The 22385-nt window shown below is 52.8% G+C and overlaps 1 protein-coding gene across 2 annotated transcripts in view; it reads right to left on the bottom strand.

Moving 5' to 3' along the window:
- Positions 1–22385, bottom strand: part of FAM120A (family with sequence similarity 120A) — a 94397-nt gene that overhangs the window by 39589 nt on the left and 32423 nt on the right. For both annotated transcript variants that reach the window (XM_048218331.2, XM_044391236.3), the window contains exons 4-7: positions 19562–19690; positions 18795–18891; positions 7165–7262; positions 6645–6925 (exon numbers count right to left, since the gene is read on the bottom strand). In XM_048218331.2, coding sequence (XP_048074288.1) covers positions 6645–6925; positions 7165–7262; positions 18795–18891; positions 19562–19690 — 605 coding nt within the window. The remainder of the gene's footprint in view (positions 1–6644; positions 6926–7164; positions 7263–18794; positions 18892–19561; positions 19691–22385) is intronic.

Below are 22385 nucleotides of genomic sequence, written 5' to 3'. Positions count from 1 at the left end.
CTGCTCTGTCCAAGTCTGCTCCTCTTCTGTGCCCTCTCAGCCCACAGCTCTGCAAAACCAGAAGGAGCCCTAGTGATGAGAAGGGGTCCAAGAGCCCGACGATCATTCTGTTTAAACTCAAGGCAAAGGCAGGGCTCGGGACGCAAGCCGGCGAGCCTGACACTGGAGCAGAGACAGAGGGGACGGTCCCACCACACACGTGGTACAGCGTGTGCATTCCAAGCCCTGGGAAGGAAAGGTTGGCAGCACTGAAGTGGTCGAGAACGTGGCACAAACAGATGCTTACGTACTTTTTCACTAAAAAGTCAGTGACCTTTATTTACTGAAACTTTGTAACAAATTACTTAAATGCTTACAAGTTTTATAAAGAAATAAAACATCTATTAATTACAATTTTAAACAATTAGGTATAACATACCTATAAAAAAAAAATGCACGAGTTACAAGTGAACAGCTCAATGGATGTCCACAATCTGAGCGCACACGTGAGCAGCCGAACTGAGATGGGGCTGATGTGCCAGGAGGCCCCTCCTTGCCCCGCTCCAGACTTCCTCCCCGAGGACAATGGCTGCTACACTTCTAACAGCAAACATGGCCTTTCCTGGGCTTTGAGAGCCATGGAAATGGAACTGTGCAACTGTGCACCTCCTGTGCCCAGTGGTTTGGGCTCAACCATCCTCCTGCCCGCCCTGCTGGTTCAGCCTCACTGTGGACACGTTCCAGGGAGAGCACGCCGCCGTCAGGTCTACAGCCCAGGCCACAGGAGACCCCGGGAGCTCCCGCCCTTGACACACTGGGTCTCCTGTGGAGCCCACCTCAGCCTTTCTCAGGATGTGGTGACCCCCATGTGGTCTGGTCTGCGTTTCCCTGATGATGATGGAGATGAGACCTCTCCATGTGTGACATCGTCTCTCGAAGAGAGATTTGCCTGTACAAATAATCCGCATGCTTTCTCCATTGCAGAAAATGTGCAAAATGTTCTTCTCACAGACTTCTAGGAAGTCCCATGTTCTGGATACAAGTCCTTGGTGAGGCAGAGGGACCTCGCACTCCTGTGGACTTCCAGCCCCTCTTCGTGACGGACAAGTTCTCGTGTGTGACACCTCGATCTGCAGGCCACAGCAGCAACGTCATCTTAGTGCAGGCTTCCCTACCCACCCCGTCTCTGCGATTCTCACGGGTGTTTCCCTTGTGGCATGTGTCATACTGGCACTGAATTACTGTCCATCTTCATCACTCAATTATACATTCCATGAAAATAAGCACTCGCAGCCACCGCCGAGCAGGAGCCCAGTGGCTAAAGGAATGAATCACATAACTGCAGTCTAAAGGTATATGGTGAGGACGGCATAAACCTGACTTCCCCTCCATGCATCACAAAGCTCAACTCGGGGATTTGTTACCCATGCAGCCCTGTAAGCACACGAACCTCACGATGGGCCCACACCAGCGAGCGCCTGGGCAGAGTGGCGGGCGGGGAGATCGTGCCCACCAAAGATCGCACAGAACCTACATTACAAACACTGGTTTTGTTATGTACGGATCGTTACCAAGCTAATAGTAATGTCATAATCTAGACGACCTCACAGCCTCCTAATAATCATACTATAAAACCTGAAATTCTGCCTGAAAAGCATCTTGACAACAGACAGTTTCTCTAAGGTCCCAAGTCACTTTACAACTTGAAACAAGCCACTGGCATTGGACAGATGGCTTGCTTTGAAGAACATGCAATTGGGTTTCACTCCCCACAACTGCTCAGAACGTCACCGCTCTGGAGAGACCTGCTGGGATGCACACAGGCCACAGGAAGCCTGCATGCTCATGCCAAGTCCTGCTGACAAGAGTCAGGCTCAGGGAGAAGAGACCCACGTATGGCAGAGGGGCTGCGCGGAACTACAGCAGGTCGCCAACATACCTAGCACGGTGGCAAGGACAAGGGCCAGCACCACACCACCGGGCTCTGTGGGCTTCCCTTTGTGGCGGGACACTTGGGGCTACTGTGCACCAAAGCTGGTGGGAGACAGCAAAGTGCCCTTCCCACTGCGCTCCCTCCTACAAGCAGGTCTAGTCGACAGGGTGGGGGTGCTGGGGTGCGTGTGCACCATGGGTGAGGTGCCCCCACTGCACCGTTACAGGCTGCCCTGATGGGGCACTGACCACGAGCTGACTTGTCAACGGCAAAGAAAGAGCAAAGGCAAATGAAACCAGATGGGAAGCAACAAAACAGGAGAGAAAGGTAGATCAAATGCCCAGTAGAAACATCCAGTGTGCACGGGAAGTCACAGATGTGGTCACCAAGTGCAACTGGCCTGTGACAAGGTGCGTAGTACATTTTCATGTCTGTGTGCTCGCCGGCTCGGGGTGGAAGGAGCCTGGACGCGCACCTGTCCCTGCCCCAGACCTGCAGAGCTCTGAGGAGGCCTGAGGCCAGAGGCGCCCACCACAGAGCACGGAAGGCGGAGCTCCGGGACGGGAGAGCTGGGAGTCGTACCCACGACACTGCTGCAGGCACAGTCTCCTCATGCTCCGATTTAAGCTAATGTCACACGTTCAGGTTTTCTCACAGGAAGCTGGGAACAGAGGAAGTGGTGATTCAATTCCTACGCAGCAGTGATGGGGCTGGCGTCCATGTGAGCCCCTCACGCATGTGCCAGGACTCCTCACACCCCTCGGCCCATGAGGGAGGGCTCAGACACCCAACAGAGGCAGACGAGCTCCACACAAAATGCCAATCCAGGTCTTCGCACGTCCAGGACACAGGCAGACCCCCTTCTGCGATGGCACAGAGGATTATTAAATTTTACCGACACAGAAAGGTACCTCAGAATGGTTTTTATGAGGAGACAGAAGGTACGCTACCCTGTGAAGCAGCTGCTTGTCTGGCACAACACAGCACGTAAGGCTCTGAAGGAAGAACCTGCAGCCATATTCAGCCTGTCCAGGGCCGGGAGCCATAGGGCAGGGGAAGACGTGGTTCTCGCTGTCTTTGGGAGAGGAGCCTCAGAGGACACAGGGTAGAAGACGAACAGCCCAACGGCACTACCACTTCGTGGCAAAAAGTGCACTGGAAGCACATCCCAGGGGTCACTGGATCCTCTGGCGTCTCACTGACGTGGACTCGGTGCTCTGACACCACAGGGACACTGTCTACTGCTTACTGTGCTTATGCTTTGGCTGCTGTAGTTCACAAACAACCCAGACACTTCGCATCCACACCCGGCCCAGCGGGCTCCAGGCCACACAACCAGGCATGACCTGCCACGGGAGGCTGCGTCCCGAGTCCCCACACTGGTGCACAGGGCCCCAGGCACCGACGGGTATCTTCCACAGCCCAGATCCGGTCCCATGGGGTCCACAGCAGGCTGGCAAAGCTCACCCAACAGATGCTGCTTTGACCTGGTGCCGCACCCATGTGCACAGGAACACGAAACAGCAATTCACACCACGACCCCACAAAGCACACAGAAATTACGTTCATGTTCGCACCCGACAGAAGAATCTATGAAAATAGGGTAAGATTAACACTCCACAAGGATTCAACTGTACTTCCAAATTCAACCAAATAGGATTACGAAGATGTGACAAAGGCCAGGAAGGAAGGAACACAAGTGCATTAGTTTTTGTAAAGATTTGCACAAAGAACAGAGCTAAAGTACATGCTAACGATACCCTAAGAAAGCAGGAGAGAAAGTACGCAGATGGAAAGCAGTACACTTCTTTCGTCACTTGAAAATGATGGTCAGGGGTCTGGCATAACCGCTGTAGGCACCAGCCTCCGTCCTCCCACAGACGCAGGGCCACAGCAAGAGAAAGCTGCGAGTCCGCAGCCAGAGGTGGCGGCAAAGCCAGGACAGCCTCACCGGTGGCCATGCCCGGTGGAGATGCCCGACACCACAGCCTGCACAGCAGCCTCTGCAGCTCCAGGACTCAGAGCGGCAGAGTCATCGGGGACCCGTGAGAGCAACAGCCCCGGACTACCAGTGCAGCTCCAGGGCCAAGATGCCGCTAAGGCGTTAAAGCGCGGCCGGGCAGGGTGGGGGGGTGGTTGGGGCAGGCCTCCGGGCACGCCCGGCATCTCACACACGCAAGTGTGCGGTGCATGTGCCACCATGTGAAACTCCGCGGCAGCCAGGAGGCACGTTCCCGCCTCAGGACTCTGGAGACAGCTCTCCCCACTGTCCGCGTTCAGGGCACAGAGCACATCTCACGCTCACCTCGGGGCAGGGAGCTGCGCCCCGGGGAACATGCCAGGAAAGCCAAAATCTTGCATCTACTGAACTTCATCTTTAAAAATATACATTTGCCAACTTTATGTTTCATAAAAATGTACTCTGTTACGTTTTAACATTTTTTTTTTTAAGTGAGGGTGAACATTCTTTTATGCTTTCTGACCATCTGTGTTTCTTCTGTGAACTGCACGTTTACGTTCTTTGCTACTTAAAATACTTGACTTTTCCATTTGTAGGATGCTTTGGGGGAGGGGACAGGTCAATTCACTTTCATTCAGTAGTGGTCCTGCCACCTACCAGCACCATCCTTTAAAAACATGCCACCATCACAGGCCACCCCAGCCTGACCCCACGCCTGGTCTGTGCTGCCTGCTCCCGCACTCACGGTGCATGGCAAGCACTCAGGTGGCACCTGGCTCAGTGCACTTCCTTCCCTCAAGACCATCCTGAGAGCAGATGTAGGTCCAGAGCTCCCGATTTAAGTCCAAACCAAAGGTAAAGCAGGTCACGACTTCTGCTCCAAATGAGTTTTTGAGCCAGCAGGGTGACACTCTGTCCTGCACACGGCAAGTGCACACCCACGGCACCCTCGGCAGGCTGGAGTCCTCAACCGGGAAACCCAGGAACACGGGCCCGGGATGTCACGAGGGCTGACCCCAGGTCCTACTCTGCCTGGCATAAGGCCCCAAAGCCTCTCCCTTCCCTCCCTCCTCTGTTTTAACACATCTGTTGATCATGATAAATGGGGATTCGAGAACACTAAAGTGTTGATAGGCCCACAAGGCTACCCAATGTCTGGATTCGAGGCTGGGGGTGCTCGGCCCTCTTCACTACACTTCACGTCACCCCACATGTGAGCCCACCTTCCAGCAGGAACTCCAGAGAGCCCCGTGAAAATGCCAAGACGGGGCAGAGCCAGAGAGGCGACGAGGTCTGAGCCTTTGGGAACAGGGCAGAGCGGAGGGCACACAAGAGAAGCAAGGGGCCCTCAGCAATTACCACCCCCACAGGGCAGCTGGCCAAGCTAGGTGGGGGAGCCCCGCAGGCAGCTCAGGGCCTGGGCACACAGCATACCCCCTTGGCTTTTGCCTTGTTCCCAGGTGTCTGGGAAGAGCATCTCTCACTAGACCAAATGTGTGCTACACAAACATCTTCATCACGCTGGCCCAAGGGCGATTTTTAACCGAGAACACTCAGTGCCTTTGAATTCCAGAGGGAAGAGCTTCTGAGACATAACCAGCTGTTCTCGTTTGCACACACATGAGACCGGGCCCCAGCCCAGAGAGTCACACTCAGTAGATCTTCACTATACTCCCTTTCCAGAAGATTAACTCGGAAGCGTAAATACAAAGGTACAATTTGTTATTCACCTCGGGATTTTAGAATTGTGAGACCGCGATAAGCATTTATACACAGAGTTATGCTCTGCTACTCCACGGAGCACACAGTCCGTGCATGGCAGGAAAGCCCTCCGTAACTGCCACCCGAGGTCAGCAGACACTCGGCACCCACTCCACAGATGAGGAGAGGGAACATCTGGCCTCAGGCTTCACCCCCAGTGAGAATTTGCAGAAGACGAGAAACCATCTCCATCGATGGAGCGCCAAGGGACCCCGGCCATCCAGCCACCAGCCGGAGAGCAATGAGGGAGAGACGCAGCAGTACGGTAGGCCCTTGCTTTCCACCATTTCTTTCCTGTTTGTGAATCAGGTTTCTTAAAACATAACGGTATTTGAGAGGAGGAGGAAAACAGTGCATTTAAGTCTTTCTTGTTCAGATTCTAACAAATTATGTATTTGAAAATTCATTTACTCAGGGACACACATTTAAAATACTCCTCTCCGGCAAAAGTTCCAACCTGGATTGCAGCTTTCTCTGGCTCTGGTCAGGTGAACGGCTCGATTTCAGAAACAGTCTACAAGCTGCTGAGCTGCTAGACTCAATTCAGGAGAGACGGAAATTCAGAGTTGCCCTCGATCCAGAAGCCAAGACTGAAAGCCACCAGCGTCTACCTTAAAATGCTTTCCAGGGGTGGAACTGCGGTCTCACAGCCCAGTGGAGAGTAAGGGTCAGGAGCACTTGACCAGATAACTTCACCACCTCTAAGGGTCACACAAACCGATTTTCCCAAAACTCCACCCCAGCAGAGAAGCGGCCCAAGGCTGCAGCTGGAACAGTGAGGATTTTCAGCCTGGGAAGCCCTGAGGAGGCATCTAACCTCCACTCCTCCATCTCCAAGAAGCCCTAGTCTATGCACAGTGACGTCACCTTCCTACAACAAATGACACCTCTGCACATAACTCTCGGCCTTGGGAGGATGGAAGGTGGCTTCCCAGAAGACCGAGCCACCCGACGGGCCTCGTGCAGCCAATACAAATGAGGGAAGTACCAGCTACACCTCGCCCCACTCACTTTGCAGCTGCTCCACCGCCTTCATCGTTGTCGGAAGACGACGATGTCGAAGACCCTGGAAAGTACGCTGAATCCACGTGGTTGGGGCTGCCGCCCGGAGCTGGGTGGATCGGGGACGACCGTTCGTACAGTGGGGTATGCTTTCCTTCGTGAGGAATGTTGCTATAGGTGCTGTGCTCTGTCAGACTCTTTCCACTCGTTTCCAAAGTGAGTGCCGGCTCAGCGAGGCTGTACGGGTGTGGACCCTGCCCCGCAGCACCTGGGCTGGGCACCTGTGGGGCCTGGAACAGAGGGCAGAGGTCATGCATGCACTGGCGGCCTGCAGGGCCTGGCTGCCATTAGCACTGCCTGGTCTTGGCTACGTTTTAACTTAAGAAACACCAGCACTTGCTTCACATGTCAGCTCAACAGCTGAAGAAATTATTTCAGCTTCCGCTAAAATCAGATACAGCATGGAGCTGTCAAGGCCAGCGCCCCCGAGGCAGGCAGACCAGCTGCGGGAGGGAGTGGACGGTCTTACCACAGGTTTTGCTTGCAGAGGGGTCTGCGGAATGTTGAGCATCTGGGGGGGGACATACGGTGGCACGATCCCAGGCATTCCAAACGGATTTGGTCTGGCTGTTTCGTCGACAAGGAAAGAAAGCGGTACACCGGTTAGCAGAGGACATGCCCCGGGACACCACAGTGGCTAGCACATGCCCCCACCTGCCCTGTCCCCCCACTCAGGTTACAATACACCACCAATCCCCACCTTCAGAAATTCATGGTTCACATGAAAAAAATATTTCATTTTATGGTGATCAACTTTATAGAGTGGAGCTAAGATTTTAACTTATAGGCATCTGGGTCACCCTCTCTCTGCCCCTGCCGGCCTCTCAAAGCCCCAAGACTAAAGGCGCTGAAGGGACAAAGCAGAAACAGACAATTCCCCTCACGTAAGTGAGGCCATGAATCTTCCTATTGAGACTAAAATTCAGTTCTTGGCTATTAAATAGAAACAGTGAAATGTGGAAGTTACTGCTGGTACCTTTCGGTTTTCCACTGCTAAGCAAAACCACAATGGGGTTGCACGTACTAATGTGTGTTATGGGGCCAGCAACCTGGAATTCTGTGCTCTTAGAACGTAACTCTAGAAACCTGCTCTGACGCACACTGCACTGGCTCCGCTGCCCCCGTGTGGAGAGGAGGCTGGAACAGAAGTGTGTGGTGAAGAAGCAGCTGTGGACACACGTCAGGACCAGGCTAAGTGCTAAGACGGAACGCAGAGCCATCAGCTCAGCCCGAGGACCCGTAAACCTGCACGCCCAAGACCTTGGTGCCATCACCTGGCACGACATGTGGTGACCGACACGTGGTGATGAGGACTGTAGCCTCAACATCAGAACACTTCCAAATACCACGAACTAGTTACTAATGCAATAAAAATGGGAAGGAGATCCTTTGCGGCTTTGCTCCCCCACTGAACAGTCAGGTATGGGGCACCTGCGAGGTGAGGCCCTAAGGCCAGGCCTGGGCACCTGAGCCCCAATGTTCCCAGGACCCAGATGGTGGGAACAGAGAGCAGACACGGGGGCCACTGAGCTACATGATCTCCTTAGGCTTCTTTGAGAAACTGAACAAAAGCAAGTCTAGAGACCCCTGAACACCAACATCCTTTAACCAAGAAGGGTGTTCCTCCAACTTCAGAATCTGGGTGACACGAGGCCAAACAAGGAGCCCACAAACCACCACCTCTCACCCCACCAACTTGCCAAGATAAACACATTTAAATAAAAATAATAATAAAGCACCCCAAAACCCAACCCCCCCCCTCATTCTCTGAAAGAAAATTCCCACTCACATGTAACCTGAGCTCCCAGAGCCACCTGGTGGAGCCAGGACGGAGGGGCTGTGGCTCACTTCTCCCCACCCAACGAGGACCCATGTGCCTGGAAGCCACAGCCCACTGCAAGAGCCTGTCTCCAAGTGCCTGGCACACGGCCTGCACCGAGAAGAAGCTGAGGACATGACTTCCACAACCATGGGGTTAGCAGCTGGGAATGATGACACTGGCACATATGCACGTGCATTTGCATGCTCACCCCACATACACATGCATGCTCACCACACACCTACAATATACACTCACACACATGCACACTGACCACACATACACATGCATATAAACACACGTTCACTACATTCACCACTCACCCCACATACACACATGCTCATTTACCACATACACGTGCATGTTTACAGGCATGCATTCATGACACACACGCACATTCCCCGCACCTACAAACTCACCCCCACGCGCACATGTTCACCTCATACATGCACTCACCCACATACACACATGCACATTTATTGTACACGTGTGTGCATTCACCCCAAATATACACGCACACATGTTCACCACACATACACATAAACACACCCCACATACATACACACATGTATGCACATGCAAACACATAGGGAAACACTCCTGATCAAACAGTTCTGACCTAGGAGATCAGAACCTCCGAGTCTGAGATGTAAGACACTGTTACCGGTTAAGCTCCTTCTCAGGAGATTCTGAACTGTGGCCAGAACACTACGAACTGCATTCAAGCTCTAACACTACAATTTAAGTCACCGTGAGAAGTGCAGTTTACAACCTCTTGTGGCTGACCCGCCCCACGTAACAGATTCTGAGTAACCCCACAGAAAGTCAGCCGCTCCAATTAGCAGCATTCAAGGGAAGGGGATCCTTTTGTCTGTTTTTGGCCATTATGTGCTACAAACTTCCTGAAAAGCACAAACTTTCCTTAAAAACAAAAAATAAACTAGAGACTATGGAGTATGAGAAACAAACTGAGGGCCTCAGAGGGGAGGGGGTGGGGGAACGGGATAGGCTGGTGATGGGTAGTAAGGAGGGCACGTATTGCATGGTGCACTGGGTGTTATACGCAACTAATGATCATCGAACTTTACATCGGAAACCGGGGATGTACTGTATGGTGACTAACATAATATAATAAAAAAAACATTAAAAAATAGACTATAATTTAAAAGCAAAGATTTCTAAAGTAAGAACATTTTCTAAATCACATTGTAATCACTGACCTCAAGTAAACCTTTGAGAACCTACAAAGCTAGTTACTAATCTATCAGAACCTAGTCCAGTAAGTGAATTAATCTGTCTACACTTCTGTGAAGGCTGGAGGATGGCCCAATGAGCCAGACCTGTCTCTGGATGCCCCGTGCCTCCCTGTGTACCAGTTCTGATTGTTAACACCCTCGAGCCACTGAGCAGAGCACTGTCTGCTGTGTGACAAGACCATCTTTCTTGGGACTGACCCCGGGTCACACGTGAAGATTAACACCACCAGCTTGTCACCCTCCTCCTTTCGCAGACACTCTACTAAGAGAGAAAGGCTGTTGTCAGCAGATTACGAGACGGAGACAGACAAGTGGAAACTGTTTAATTACTGTATGAAAAATATTTTCACAATTAAAAAAATTTTCAAAGACTTCTTGTGAATGATGAGAAAAGCACACGCACGGCAGCCTGACAGCTATGCTGTGAGCGGTGCTGCGGGCGAGACACTGCCCAGCACCCACTGTCCCAGTTACCCACTGTGCCCCCGTGGAGCTGCTCAGCTGTTCCCTGAAGAGAGGACACATCTTAACAAAGAATGGTGTTGACCAAGAAGTTCTGCTGAGAACCAGTCGGCCTACCCACACCCTGGCCCGCTGAGGACAGACTCATCTACCAACAGGCATGTCGCTGCAGAGACGTGAGGCCAACCAAAACAAACGAGCAAAAAAGTTACAAACTCTTAAAATTCTCTAATGCCGATGGATGCGTGATTTTCAAGTGTTGTACAAAAAAGATAGCTTTGATGATTCAGATTCAAAGAATAAGTCGATATGTTCCCTACCACCAATACTAATCTTCAACACCTACAAAAAAAGATCAAATTTTCCAATGATGTTAACCGTATTGAAATGGATGTATTTACTCAGCACTGATATTCTACAGAAGTTAAGACAGAAAGCCACATGAAGAATTTTGTGTAACCTATTTCCATGGTCTTCCAGATGAGTAGCTTCCGGGAGGCAGGCCACGGGCCAGAGACCATGAGGGCAAAGGCAAGAAGAGAGGAAGTCGGCCAACTCTGAGGGGCTGAACCCAGTCGCTTTCCAGGAACAGCAGCTCCCAGGGGCTCCAAGTTGGGACATACAGTCGGGCCCCCCGAGAGGAGCCAGAGACCGCCATCTGGAGAGAAGCATCGGCAGGCCAAGTGCAGGGCTGAGAATCAAGCACGTAGGCACCTGAACGAACCATGGACCCCGGGGAAGCACACTCAGGCCAGCAGGAGCAAGAACTGCGGGAACTACAGCAGCGCACCACGTCGCGGGCAGCCTTCCTGATTATGGGGCTGCGGGCACAGAGCATCCCATGGTCAGGAGCCAGCCGGCTGCTCCCCCAATGCCTCTGCCACCACGAAGTCTGGGCAGCGCACGTGGACCTCACAGTCCAGCGTCACTCAAGCCCACGTCGCGCCTAAGTCTTCAAGAGCAGCAGTCTCACAGTGACGGATGCATCCCGAGTTGTATCCAAATCCGCCCCGCTCCCCGCTCACTCACTCGGAGCTGGAACAGCGGTGTTCCACAGCAAAGGATGCCGTGCACACGGGCTGGTGGAGATGGGGAGCAGGAAGGAGCGCCAACGCCTCACTTGGCTGCCCACATGGCTTCATGAGCCCAAGAGAACAAACCAGTCTCTGTCCGCTGTGAACTTCAGAAATGCACAACCTGCAGGGACAGTCCCTGCCAACCGAGGTGGCCGTGCCCTTCTGTCACCATACCCTGAGGAACCGTGACAGAGCTGATGATGAGCTGGTCATCTCTCAAAGACACACCTTGTCGAATGGCTGCCAAGTTCCCCCAAAATGACTGTTGTCCAGGTTTGTTTGTTTTTTTTAATGACCTTTCAAAAAGCCATGAGACCAGACAGACTGTATCACTTCATAGTACAAGGACTAAAATAAACTCACAAAAATCTGAATGAAAGGTCATGGGAACAGATGTCGAGCCTGAGGATGATGCTTGGGAATCGAGAGGGAGGGAGATGAGGCTGACTTTCTGCTCCACATGAGAGTGCCGTGGCTTCTCTCCGGCAGAGCTGACGCTGTCGGACCCTGGGGGCTGACATCTCTACCATGTGCACCAGCTTCAGATAAAAATGGGAACAGACAGACACACAAACATATCTCCAAAAGCAGAAAAGGCAGAATAACACGTACGACACGCCTCTGATGAAAAGTGAGACCACCACCAATTGATTATTCCACACATACGAGGTAAGAAGACACAGAAATCCGTGCGAGGGGACAGATGTGACCAGAAAAGCCTAATATATTTCTTTAAAAAAAGACGTGAAACAAACATCACCATTTGCTGACCCTGTTCCGAGGGTCACTCGTGACACTGCCCCCTGTACTGACAGTTACGTTTAGTTTTTCCACAATAAAAAAGCTTAAGCAAAAACCATGGAAATGGTGGCTTTAGTGAGCAGAACTGTAACGCTGAACACCACATCAACTTTAAATGCCAAATTTCAAGAACTTACTAGTAATGTACGACAGCAGCATAACGTGGAATATCTCATGACACCGAAAATACATAAAGCTATCACTGTAAGAGCCAAACACCGGAAACACCCCAGACGTGAGCACAGGCGCAGCCAGGACGACGCAGCACCTACACCGCGGGCCTGAGGAAACCACGAGAGGGCGAGGATGTGACGAGCCTCAGCCGTGCGCGGCCGAGTGGGAGTGGGCAGGTTGTCTGCAGCGTGTGCCCCCGTCCCGCTGTGCTCCCGCGGAGGTAGCACCGGACAGGGCAGGACGGAGCAGCACAGGCAGCGCTGGGTCCTCACTTGCACTCACTCCTTGGCACACACGAACCTGCCATCACCCTCTGCGTCCGCACGGTCCTTCCTGGGCGACCCTGCTTTCCTGGAGAAGGACTGCCTGCCTCATCAGCTGACGCAGCCTTGCAGGAGCTACGTCCTTCTTCCCAGACTGTCTCTACTTCTGGGGTGACATCTGCTGACCATGCCCTGACAGGCTGGGAGGCACGCTGTGGGGAGGCAGAGCCGTATTCCCAAAGAGACTGTTAACCCAAAAGGCCCAGCAACAGTCGATGGGACAGTCTGGTGACACGAGCTAAGTGGGCCGTGTGGCCACAGGTCCTCCCCTTCAGTCACCAGAAAGGGACGCCTGCCAGCACAGCCACAGCCCAGAATCAGGGCCCACCGACCAGCCCTCATCTCTCCTCGAGTTTACACCTGCGCCCTCCTGAGCCATGGCCCCAGGAGCTGGGTCCAGAATGCCAACAACAGGGTCCTACTCCTTCCAGGGGAGACAGCAGTCAGATATACTCTCCTATGACCGGGTCTGACAGAAGGGGACCAGTGAGGATGCAGGCACCCAGGGGCCCCTTCCTGTGGTCGCTGTCAGTCTGGTCCTGGCTTCCTGGGGGCGGCTCCCATCCCCACGCAACCCCATGTACAGCTCTGCTCCTGCAGGCTCCTCCCCTGGCCTCCATGCTCTGGGGCCCAGCGCGTTGTGAAACCCTCCGAGCTCTCTCTCTGACTGCCCTGCCGAAGTCCCCACATGTGCCAGGAGCCTCCAGACCCCCACTTCTGACAGTGCAAGCCCAGTCAATGCCCTCCCGTTTCAAGCCCTTCCCTTTACGAAAGCCACGAGGTAGGCTGCCACCCCCCCCGCCATCCCACCCTGTTCAGTGCCTGTCGGGCCAGCAGCAGCTGCAGCGCTAGGAACTGTTTCTCCTCAGAGTCCCTGCACCTTGCTAAGGACCGTGCAGCCACATGCACCTGGGAGCCACAGGAGCCACAGAAGGCCCCTCCTCACCTCTGATGACAAACGTTCCTGCCACACTCCTTGGCACACATGAACCTGCCATCACCCTCTGCATCCGCACGGTCCTGCCTGGGCGACCTGGCTCCTGGCTCTACCTCCTCTCCCTGACCCGAGCCACTCCATACACAGAAACCCCCCCCAGGGAAGCCTACCTACTTCCACATCTCCAATTAGCACTTGGGGTACAGGCATGATAAAGGAAAGGGGACCACTGACACAGAATTCAGGGAGCTGGCTGACAGGGGAAACTGATGGGGAGGCGGGGTAAGGGCTACTGGTCATGTTCCACTGAGACTGGTTTCATGAACTGTACACAGGCTATTGGTCATGTTCCACGCACATTGGGTGTGCAACAGTTAGAAAGTAACAACTTTTAACACTATATAAATCCTTCAATGAACTTTCACAGCCCCTAGAGGAAGTCTGAAGCCTCAGGCTGTGTTTGGATGGTGCCCGGTGCCCACTGCCCACTGCCCACAGACGCATGGGCACCCCCCCTTTCCCTGCATCCTGGGCTCCAGCCACTGCCTTCCGCTCCTTCCACACCCAGTGCCGCCACCTCGGGGTCTCCTCCGCGTGGAACAGACTTCCTCCCTGTCATCATCTCACTAAACTCCTGCTCTACCTTCAAGCCTCAGCTCAAACATTAATACAGTCAAGCAGAATTGAGCCCTGACTTAATCAGTAGCAGCTCAGTCTCCCAGTCCTCCTGGAACTGCCTGCTCATGAGCCGTACGAGTCCGCGTCTCATTCATGTGCGAGGTCCAGGACTACACGTCTGCTCCACCACACTGTCCGGAACCCGGCAAGCGCTTGCATGGGCCAAACACATCAAAGTGGTTTCTGGTTTTGTTAATTAATAGATGTTGTTTTCCGAGCAGCTTCAGGTCTATGGAAAACCTAAGCAGAAAGCGGGCCCTGCACTCGTATGCTATGTATTGCAGCGGATGGTCTAATGAGGACACGTGACGATTATGAACTAGAGCCCACAGCTCCCGTCAGGGTTCCTTTCGGTGCTCACTCTGTGGGTCTGGACGAATTTATAAGGACACATATCCACCACACAGTGTCACACAAAATAGTTTCACAGCCCTAAAAATCTTCTGTGCTCTGCCTATATTCATCCCTCCACTGCCTTTCCACTGGCTCCACAGCTGTGCCTTTTCCAGAACGTCCACAGCTGGAATCCTACAGTATAGAGCCTGGAACGGTGGCTTCTCCCAGTGAATGTATCCAAGGTCTTCGTGACTTGATAACCCATTTTTTTAGCACTGAGTAACAGTTCCTCATCTGGACGGACCACAGTTCATTTGTCCATCACCCACTGAAGGACGTCTCGGATGCTTCCAAGTTTCGGCAATGATGGACCACATGGAAAGAGTGTGTTGCGTTTTCTGAGACACCATCACGCTGTCTTCCGCAGTGGCGGTGCTGGTCTGCGGTTCCCCGCAGCGGAGACCGCACGCTCCTGCTGCCCGGCATCCTCACCAGCATCTGGTGTTGTCAGCATTCTGAATGTTGGCCCTTCTGACATGCGTGCAGTGGGAGCTCAGCTACTCTTCACTGAAGAGGCCAGGAAGACAGAGGGTAAGCATCTTCACATTCACTGGGCCTCGGTTTCACTTATGCAGCTTTTTACAAGTACACCAGGGTGAGCTTAAGCCTCCCGCCTCTATTCACAGACCTGAGGTGGGCCTCTGGCAGTCACACACCGCTAATACCTTTCCATTCTGACTGGTCTTATGTGCGCCTACATTCAGACTGGGGACTCTGTGAACGTGGGAGACATTATGTGCTGGGACAGAAAGCACAAATTCATAACCATCTCTAGGTCCCCGGTCCCAACAAGGTGCTTCCGACACAATAAATGCTTACAAAATGAATACTAATCTGACCTGTAACTGATTTTAAAAACCCATCCAAAAACAGATCGTTTTTGGGGGTCCACTATGCAAAGACAGTATGGACTGGAATCCATTTTTCACACGCTGTGCAGAGCAGGCCTCCCAGAGCCGCGGGGCAACCGGCAGGCCAGTGTGCAGGTCCTGCTGTCAATTCCACACCCTCTGCATCGGTGCGGAGAGCAGAGGCGCACGGGCTCAGAAGATGTACCAACACGGCAGCCCGCCCAGTGCCGGTCCACCTGACCAGAGCCAGGCCAGGAAGCTGTTCCTCTGGAAGACACAGATTCCCGAGGCCCAGTGAAGATCCTGATGTAACAGCTCTGGCCTAGAACCTCAACTCCAGGCAGGTTTAGAAACCCCAGGTTAGAGTCAACTCTCCCCATTTTTACTCCCAATAGCCTTCAAGGGGCTAGTATGATGCTTTAAATGTCTTTACAACTGCACATATTCCAGTTTCTAAAATGATTCATACAGACAATTTCTAGTGAACGAGAAAGTTATGTTCTAACACTGGCTGTCAAAATTCGGAATGCATCTTCCCAGAGAATAACATAACGGACCAAGGTCAGAAAAGACCACTAAGGACCTACCTACTGCTCACAAAAACCTTTTTACGGGAAATGTGTCTTGGGTTCTCACGTGGGATGCCAAGAAAGCCTATCCCCAATCCCATGTTGCTCCTTCTAGGCTCTCCATTCCCCGCTCAGCACCACAGTGGAGGCCTAACAGCATGTACAGGCAAGAGGGATGGCACCATCTCCACATTGCTTTGTTTCTTTATACTTGTCAGGAAAACAACAAAAGTGATTTTACATGAATCCGTTTCTGCGGGCTCCAAATTGTGTATCTATAACTTGAATTATACCTTCCTCCCAGTCTTGCCCCAACCTCTGTCCCCAGTCACCCCACATTCTAGGCCACACAGCTGCCGGCCTGCACTTTCAGCTGCCCCAAACTCTGCCCCCCAGCTCAGGTCTCCACCACAGTCAGCAGCACCAGGAGACCCTGCAGAGAAGGCTTTAACGTAACACATGGTAGTTGTCACCCACATGGACCTGCTTAAAAAAATACAGCCCCAAACACCACAAATTCTTCCCCAACCCACCACCATTTCCTAAAACCCATGGATAGGAAGTGAAACTAAATTCCAGGAGCATCACCTTCATCCATAAAATAATTTCCTCATGTATTTTTTGACAACGTAAAAACACAAGAGCACTTTGCACAACATTATGAGTTTTTAAGAAGCTCAAATTTAGGGGGCCTGGGTGGCTCAGTAGGTTAAGCATCTGCCTTCGGCTCAGGTCATGATCTCGGGGTCCTGGGATCAAGCCCCGTGTCAGGCTCCCTGCTCAGTGGGGAGTCTGCTTGTCCCTCTGCCCCTCCCTCCTGCTTGTGCACGCTCTCTCGCTCTCCCAAATACATAAATAAAATCTTAACAAAAAAAAAAGGCAGCTCAAATTTAAAAGCGAATTTAAAGCCCATCTTGCTTCTTCGACATATCGTCAACCCTGTTAACAGCTCAGACCAACGCCAAACGCTCCCTCATACCCTTTTCCACCCTGACCTTCCTGCTTACCTCCTCCTGAGTAAACGTTCTAGTCCCCAGTGCACTACAGTGACTGTTTCAACTACCATGTCACACGAGGACCGGGTGTCACCTCAGACACACAAAGGGCAAAGATGCCCTTCTGGGAGCTCCCCCCCGCCCCCCGGCTCTGTAGCTGTAGACCATTCTTTGCCTTTCCCAGCCACTCTCCCTCTGAGAACAAAGACAGTGTCTACCCTGTGATAAGTGCTCACAGAGCATGTCACATACACCCATCTCCATAACCAGGAAGCCTGAGGCCGGAGACCGTGGGGTCAGGATGTTCACCCCCGGCATCAGACCTTGCCTGACACCTCTCGCAACAGCGTCCACTGGGTGCCCCTGCCACAGGAATAAAGCAACCCACGTGACCTGCCCTGCCACATCTCCCTCTGTCCAGCACAGTGACCCCAAATCACAATCCTCTCATTGTCCCAGTTCAACAGCTTTTCCTGAATCAAGTCACTTAGTCAAATACTTTCCCACGGGGGCATGAAGGTGAGGGTGGCAGATGGGGCCCTGGCTGCCCCAGACCCAACATTCCTGGGGGAGGGGTGGGAGGCAGTGTGCAGAGAATTAAAGCAAGGTGCTGAGACATGACGGCTGGTAGCCGATGGCCTCAGACAGGTGACAGTGAAGCCAGTATCTCAGAAACTGGAGTGTCCCAGGCACAGGAGGTCAGGGATCACTCTTGGCTGCAAGGCACTAAGGCCCCAAGACAGGAGCCGGCATGGCACATCCCTGGCGGGAGCCAGAACCACCTAGACAACGCAGGGCCAAGGCTGCAGGACCAAGCCATGGGGAAAGCAGGGGCACAGCTGAGAGTTTGTCCCAAGCATGATGGGTCTGCACATGCCAAGTAGTTTAAACAGCATGATGGCTGTGGGGGCCAGAGCTGTAGGAAGATGAGCTCCACCCTGTCAGAAGCCCTGACTGTGGGTCCCAGCAGACAGGCCAGTGGAGGAGCCTATAGCCCCACCCTTCTGGGGCACTGGGCAGCCACAGAGACAGGAGCCAGCACTCCTCTGTGACCTGTGGGCCCCCCACGCAAACTGCAGCTCTACGCTTGAGTGAGCTGACGAACGTACCACGTAACGGACAACTGCCTGGGACATTTCAAACCTGGGACTAATCTTCTGAAACCAGTACGCAGTGGCGTTCCCTAACCATACCAGGAACATGGAAGCAAAGAACGATCTCTCAGAGCTTCACAGCTCTGGACCCAAAGAGAGGCAGTCGGACTCAGGGAGAAGTCTGGCATGTAGGCTCCGGGCTTCACAGCCTCCCATGAGAGCACCACCAGGCAGGCTTCAAGCAAACGGCTTATAATTACTTTTACTCCCCAATTTCAAATCTTGGAGTTAAATTTGGTCTTTTGCAAACAAACAAACAAACAAACAAACAACAGGCAGCAAAAGAGAAGACACCCATCTGCTTTTCTGAAGTGGATTTACGAAGGCGTCTGCAGGTCCAGAGGCCTCCCAGCAGAGCACCCCGTGGACGCCTCCTGGCCCACCCCCAACTCCCAGAAGGTCTGTTTGTCCTGCTCCTCAAGAACAAACAAACCTGAAAGGTTAGGGGCCACTGAGGCATCTGCCCAGGAGGCGCGGCTCCACACACTCGTGACAGCTGCGGAAACCTCACTTCGGATGAATAAACCTACAGGACTACTGGGCCCATGCTTCAATCTCTCTGGTGACTGCACGGTCAGCATCCATCACAGAGGCTTGGATTTACTTACCTAAGTAATGTGCTGGGTGAAATGCCATAGGCTTACTAGTCGCTGAGTAATATCCAATTGCTCTCTTAAATCGAATAACTTTGTCATCTGTTCTAGACTGAAATAAACGCAGGAAAACCTTTGTAAATCGCATGCCGCTGGTCCTGTGCATGAACATACTTTCACAATTCAGCACATGTATCATCTACAGCTTTTCAAGTTAGAGAAGAGTTGAGAGTACATTAAAATCTTCCAGGAAAATCAACAAATCAGACTCTAATCCTCTCAGAGTGACATGGGTAACACAGACTGGCACCCCATCAGGAGACCCGGGTCTGCAATGCAGCCCTCAGGAGTCCCGGGCTTCTCCGGGCCACGTCCCTGGTGCTGCCTGGGGGGGAGGGGGGGGTGGTTTCTGTCCCGTCTCCAGCAAGCAGGACAGCAGTTTCAGCTTTCTAGAGAGACATGGGAGGTCACACCAACCTCATGTCCTCTCTTAACCCCGGCCCGCTCACATGCCCTACTTTCCAAAAAAAGGAAGAAGAAATCCCTGACCATCACCTGAAGGGATGGACAAGTCATGTTCACAGTTCCACTCAGCCCACGTGATAGGTCTGTCTTCTCAGGAGAAACGTTATCGATCATGATGGAGAACGTAGGAGCAGCAGACCTCCCAGGTATCTACCTCGAGCGCTCCCGGTGCAGCCGCAAGGGAGGCTGGGAGCCGGCTGAGGGGCCCCTGCCATACCCACCCCCGCTGTGCAGAGTGTTCCGAGCCTGCACTGTACCTGAGAATGCTGGAACACATCTTTAGCTACGGCATCCAAGTCCGAGGGGTCCTGGATGTTGCGGACGTAGTCGGCCACAGCCTTAATCACCACATCGCATGGCGGCAAGACTAGCTGGTGGGCCCGGACCTGAGAAACAAGTGCACAGGTCAGTACATGAGTCCCAAGGCAGGGCCCAGAGGCTTCAGGCCCCATCATGACCCCCTGTGAGTCTTGGTCCCAAGACTCTGGTGCTGAGGCTCAAGCCAAGCTCAGCAAGTACAACTCAGCCACTTCCACCGAGCTAGGTCAGGGAGCGCCTGGCCAGTCCCACATTACTTCTGCAACCTGCTCACCGTCGATCCTGGGCCCAATACCCCGTACCCCACAGCACCAAACACGGCGCGAGAAGCCATGGGCTGCAGACACTTCTGTTCTTCCTATGCCAGCCAACCAGAGGCCGTGCCGGCCGAATGCAGCCCAGGTGCCAGAGCACCAAGAAAGCCAAGTTGGCTCTGAATGGGGAGAAAGTAGGGTCCCTGACTGCCGATGCTGACAGTCATGTCTTGTGAAAGATACACAGAATAAATCTCAGAATATTTCATTGTCCCAGAATAGCTGATCCCACAAGAAGGTAAGTAAACAGATTTTTTTTTTTTTAAAGATTTTATTTATTCGAAAGAGACAGAGACAGCCAGCGAGAGAGGGAACACAAGCAGGGGGAGTGGGAGAGGAAGAAGCAGGCTCATAGTGGAGGAGCCCGATGTGGGGCTCGATCCCATAACGCCGGGATCACGCCCTGAGCCGAAGGCAGACGCTTAACCGCTGTGCCACCCAGGCGCCCCAATAAACAGATTTTTTTTAAATGGTTTTATGTTCTTTCATAAAAACTAAAAAACTATGAAAAAAAGATACGATTTCAGCTGTAACTATAGTTTTGCCCTTCTCTTAGAAACAAAGATGAACCGGGCACTAAGTTTGTTTCTAGCAATTAAAAAAAAGTCAAACGACAGCCAGAAATACTCTTTATTTCCCATATAGACACAAAGATCACAAAGATAAAAAACAGGGCACAGACCCCCAAACGCCCCGTGCCTCCAGAGCTGTGTGCTCCTGTCCGCCAGCTCGTGACTGTCCAGGTGGGCAGTGTCGCCACAGGGTCCTCCAGGGCGGACGGGGAGCAGGAGAGCTGGCTTCGGGGATGAGGAGTGAGGAAGGGCCACAAGCCATGGAGTGTGGCGGCCCCCAAACCTGGAAGAGGCAGGAAACACCTTTCCAGAGCTTCCAGAAGGAATGTGACCTTCAGAACGGTAAGATGATAAATCTGAGTTTTTAAGACATACACACACATGCACAAAGACAGAGAAAGACAAAAGGAAAAAACCAGAAAACCTAAGCCTGAGCACAGGAAGTGGAAGAGCCCACCAGAAAACAGACATTTATACTTTCAAGTCACTATCGAGAACATTTTCAGATGCACAGACGACATTCACTCTCTCTTCACAGGAACAACAGGTTTTCTTGAAGCACCGTTCCTCACGTCCGAGTCGCGGTTCTCAGCCCCCACGTGCCGGACATTAGTGCTCGTGAAGGGACACCCCAACACGAGGCCTCTGGACAGCCACGCACACGTCTACGCACACACATCACAAGCTCAGTCCTAGAAACCCAACCCCCCGGGAAGACAAAAGCCCACGGGTACACACATGTTCCACGGGACGAAGCCTGGCGAAAAGCACGTGCCAGCCAGTCTGGGAGGAACGCAAGTCCCATCTGTGCTCCCCCTTCTGGGGTGTCTGGTCCCAGGGCCGGGCAGGAACAGGGCCAGCTGGTGGCAGCCCAGGAGGGAGGAGTCGGAACAGAAACCCCTGCGCCATCCTCACAAAACAAGGACAGGGTCAGGGACAGCTGTGGCCGAGGGCCCAGGGCCTCGACTCCTGGCCTTGGCAGTGTGGGCCTAGCCGACCAGGTTTGCCCCTAGCACCCTGAAAACCTACGAGGCCCTCGTGGTTTTCATACCATACAGGCAAGGCTGGCTATTGTATGAGGATTTTAGATACAAAACAGATCGATGACAACATGGTGAGAACAGAACCTACAGGATATAAAAATGGCCAAATTTGAAAAGGGCTGACTCCAGGGGTGGGGAGCTAACAAGGTGGCACAGGCCACCTCTCCTGGGGTGCATACCCTGTCACTGGGACTCTGCAGATGACAGGGAGCCACTCACGGTCTGTCCCGCCTCGAGTGAAAATGACCATCTGTCACTTTTGTTCCTGTGGACATCCTTGCTGCGCTCCCGCCCCCAAGACTGCTGTGCTGAACGAGCCTTAAAGTAAACAGCCAGTGAAGGCTCCTGTCCGCGCCCCCCGCCCCACCGCCTCCAGTAGCACAGAGGTCCCCACGGCCCGGACTCCCTCACACCAGCCACCCCTGGCCCTGCAGCTTCATTCAGAATCAAGCTCCCCAAACCACCTTGGGGCAGCACCCGGGGGCAGTGGCCAGGCCCAGGGGACAGCATGAGAGCAGGCACAGCTCGGGGCGCACGCGGTGGGCCTCGGTGCAAACAAGAGGCTTTAACTCAGGAAGAAAGCAGCACACAAATCTGTCCAACTCAGACGGCACTGTTATAACCTCAAAACACTCAACAAAAGATTATACACGTTTCGAAACAATTCACCACAGAATTCCTTTTATGAGCAATACTCCTAGTACATTCAAATACGGCTATATTTGCAAACAACCTTTTATTAAACTTCTGACATTCCTGACAACTTTTAATTTGTACTTTCTTTAAAAACCTTGCCGTGTCACACTGAGGAGGAATCGCGCATTCCTGCGGGCT

Source organism: Ursus arctos, unplaced genomic scaffold (genome assembly GCF_023065955.2).
Source record: "Ursus arctos isolate Adak ecotype North America unplaced genomic scaffold, UrsArc2.0 scaffold_33, whole genome shotgun sequence".
Classification (NCBI taxonomy): Eukaryota; Metazoa; Chordata; class Mammalia; order Carnivora; family Ursidae; genus Ursus; species Ursus arctos.
This window is presented reverse-complemented; position numbering and strand designations above follow the sequence as displayed.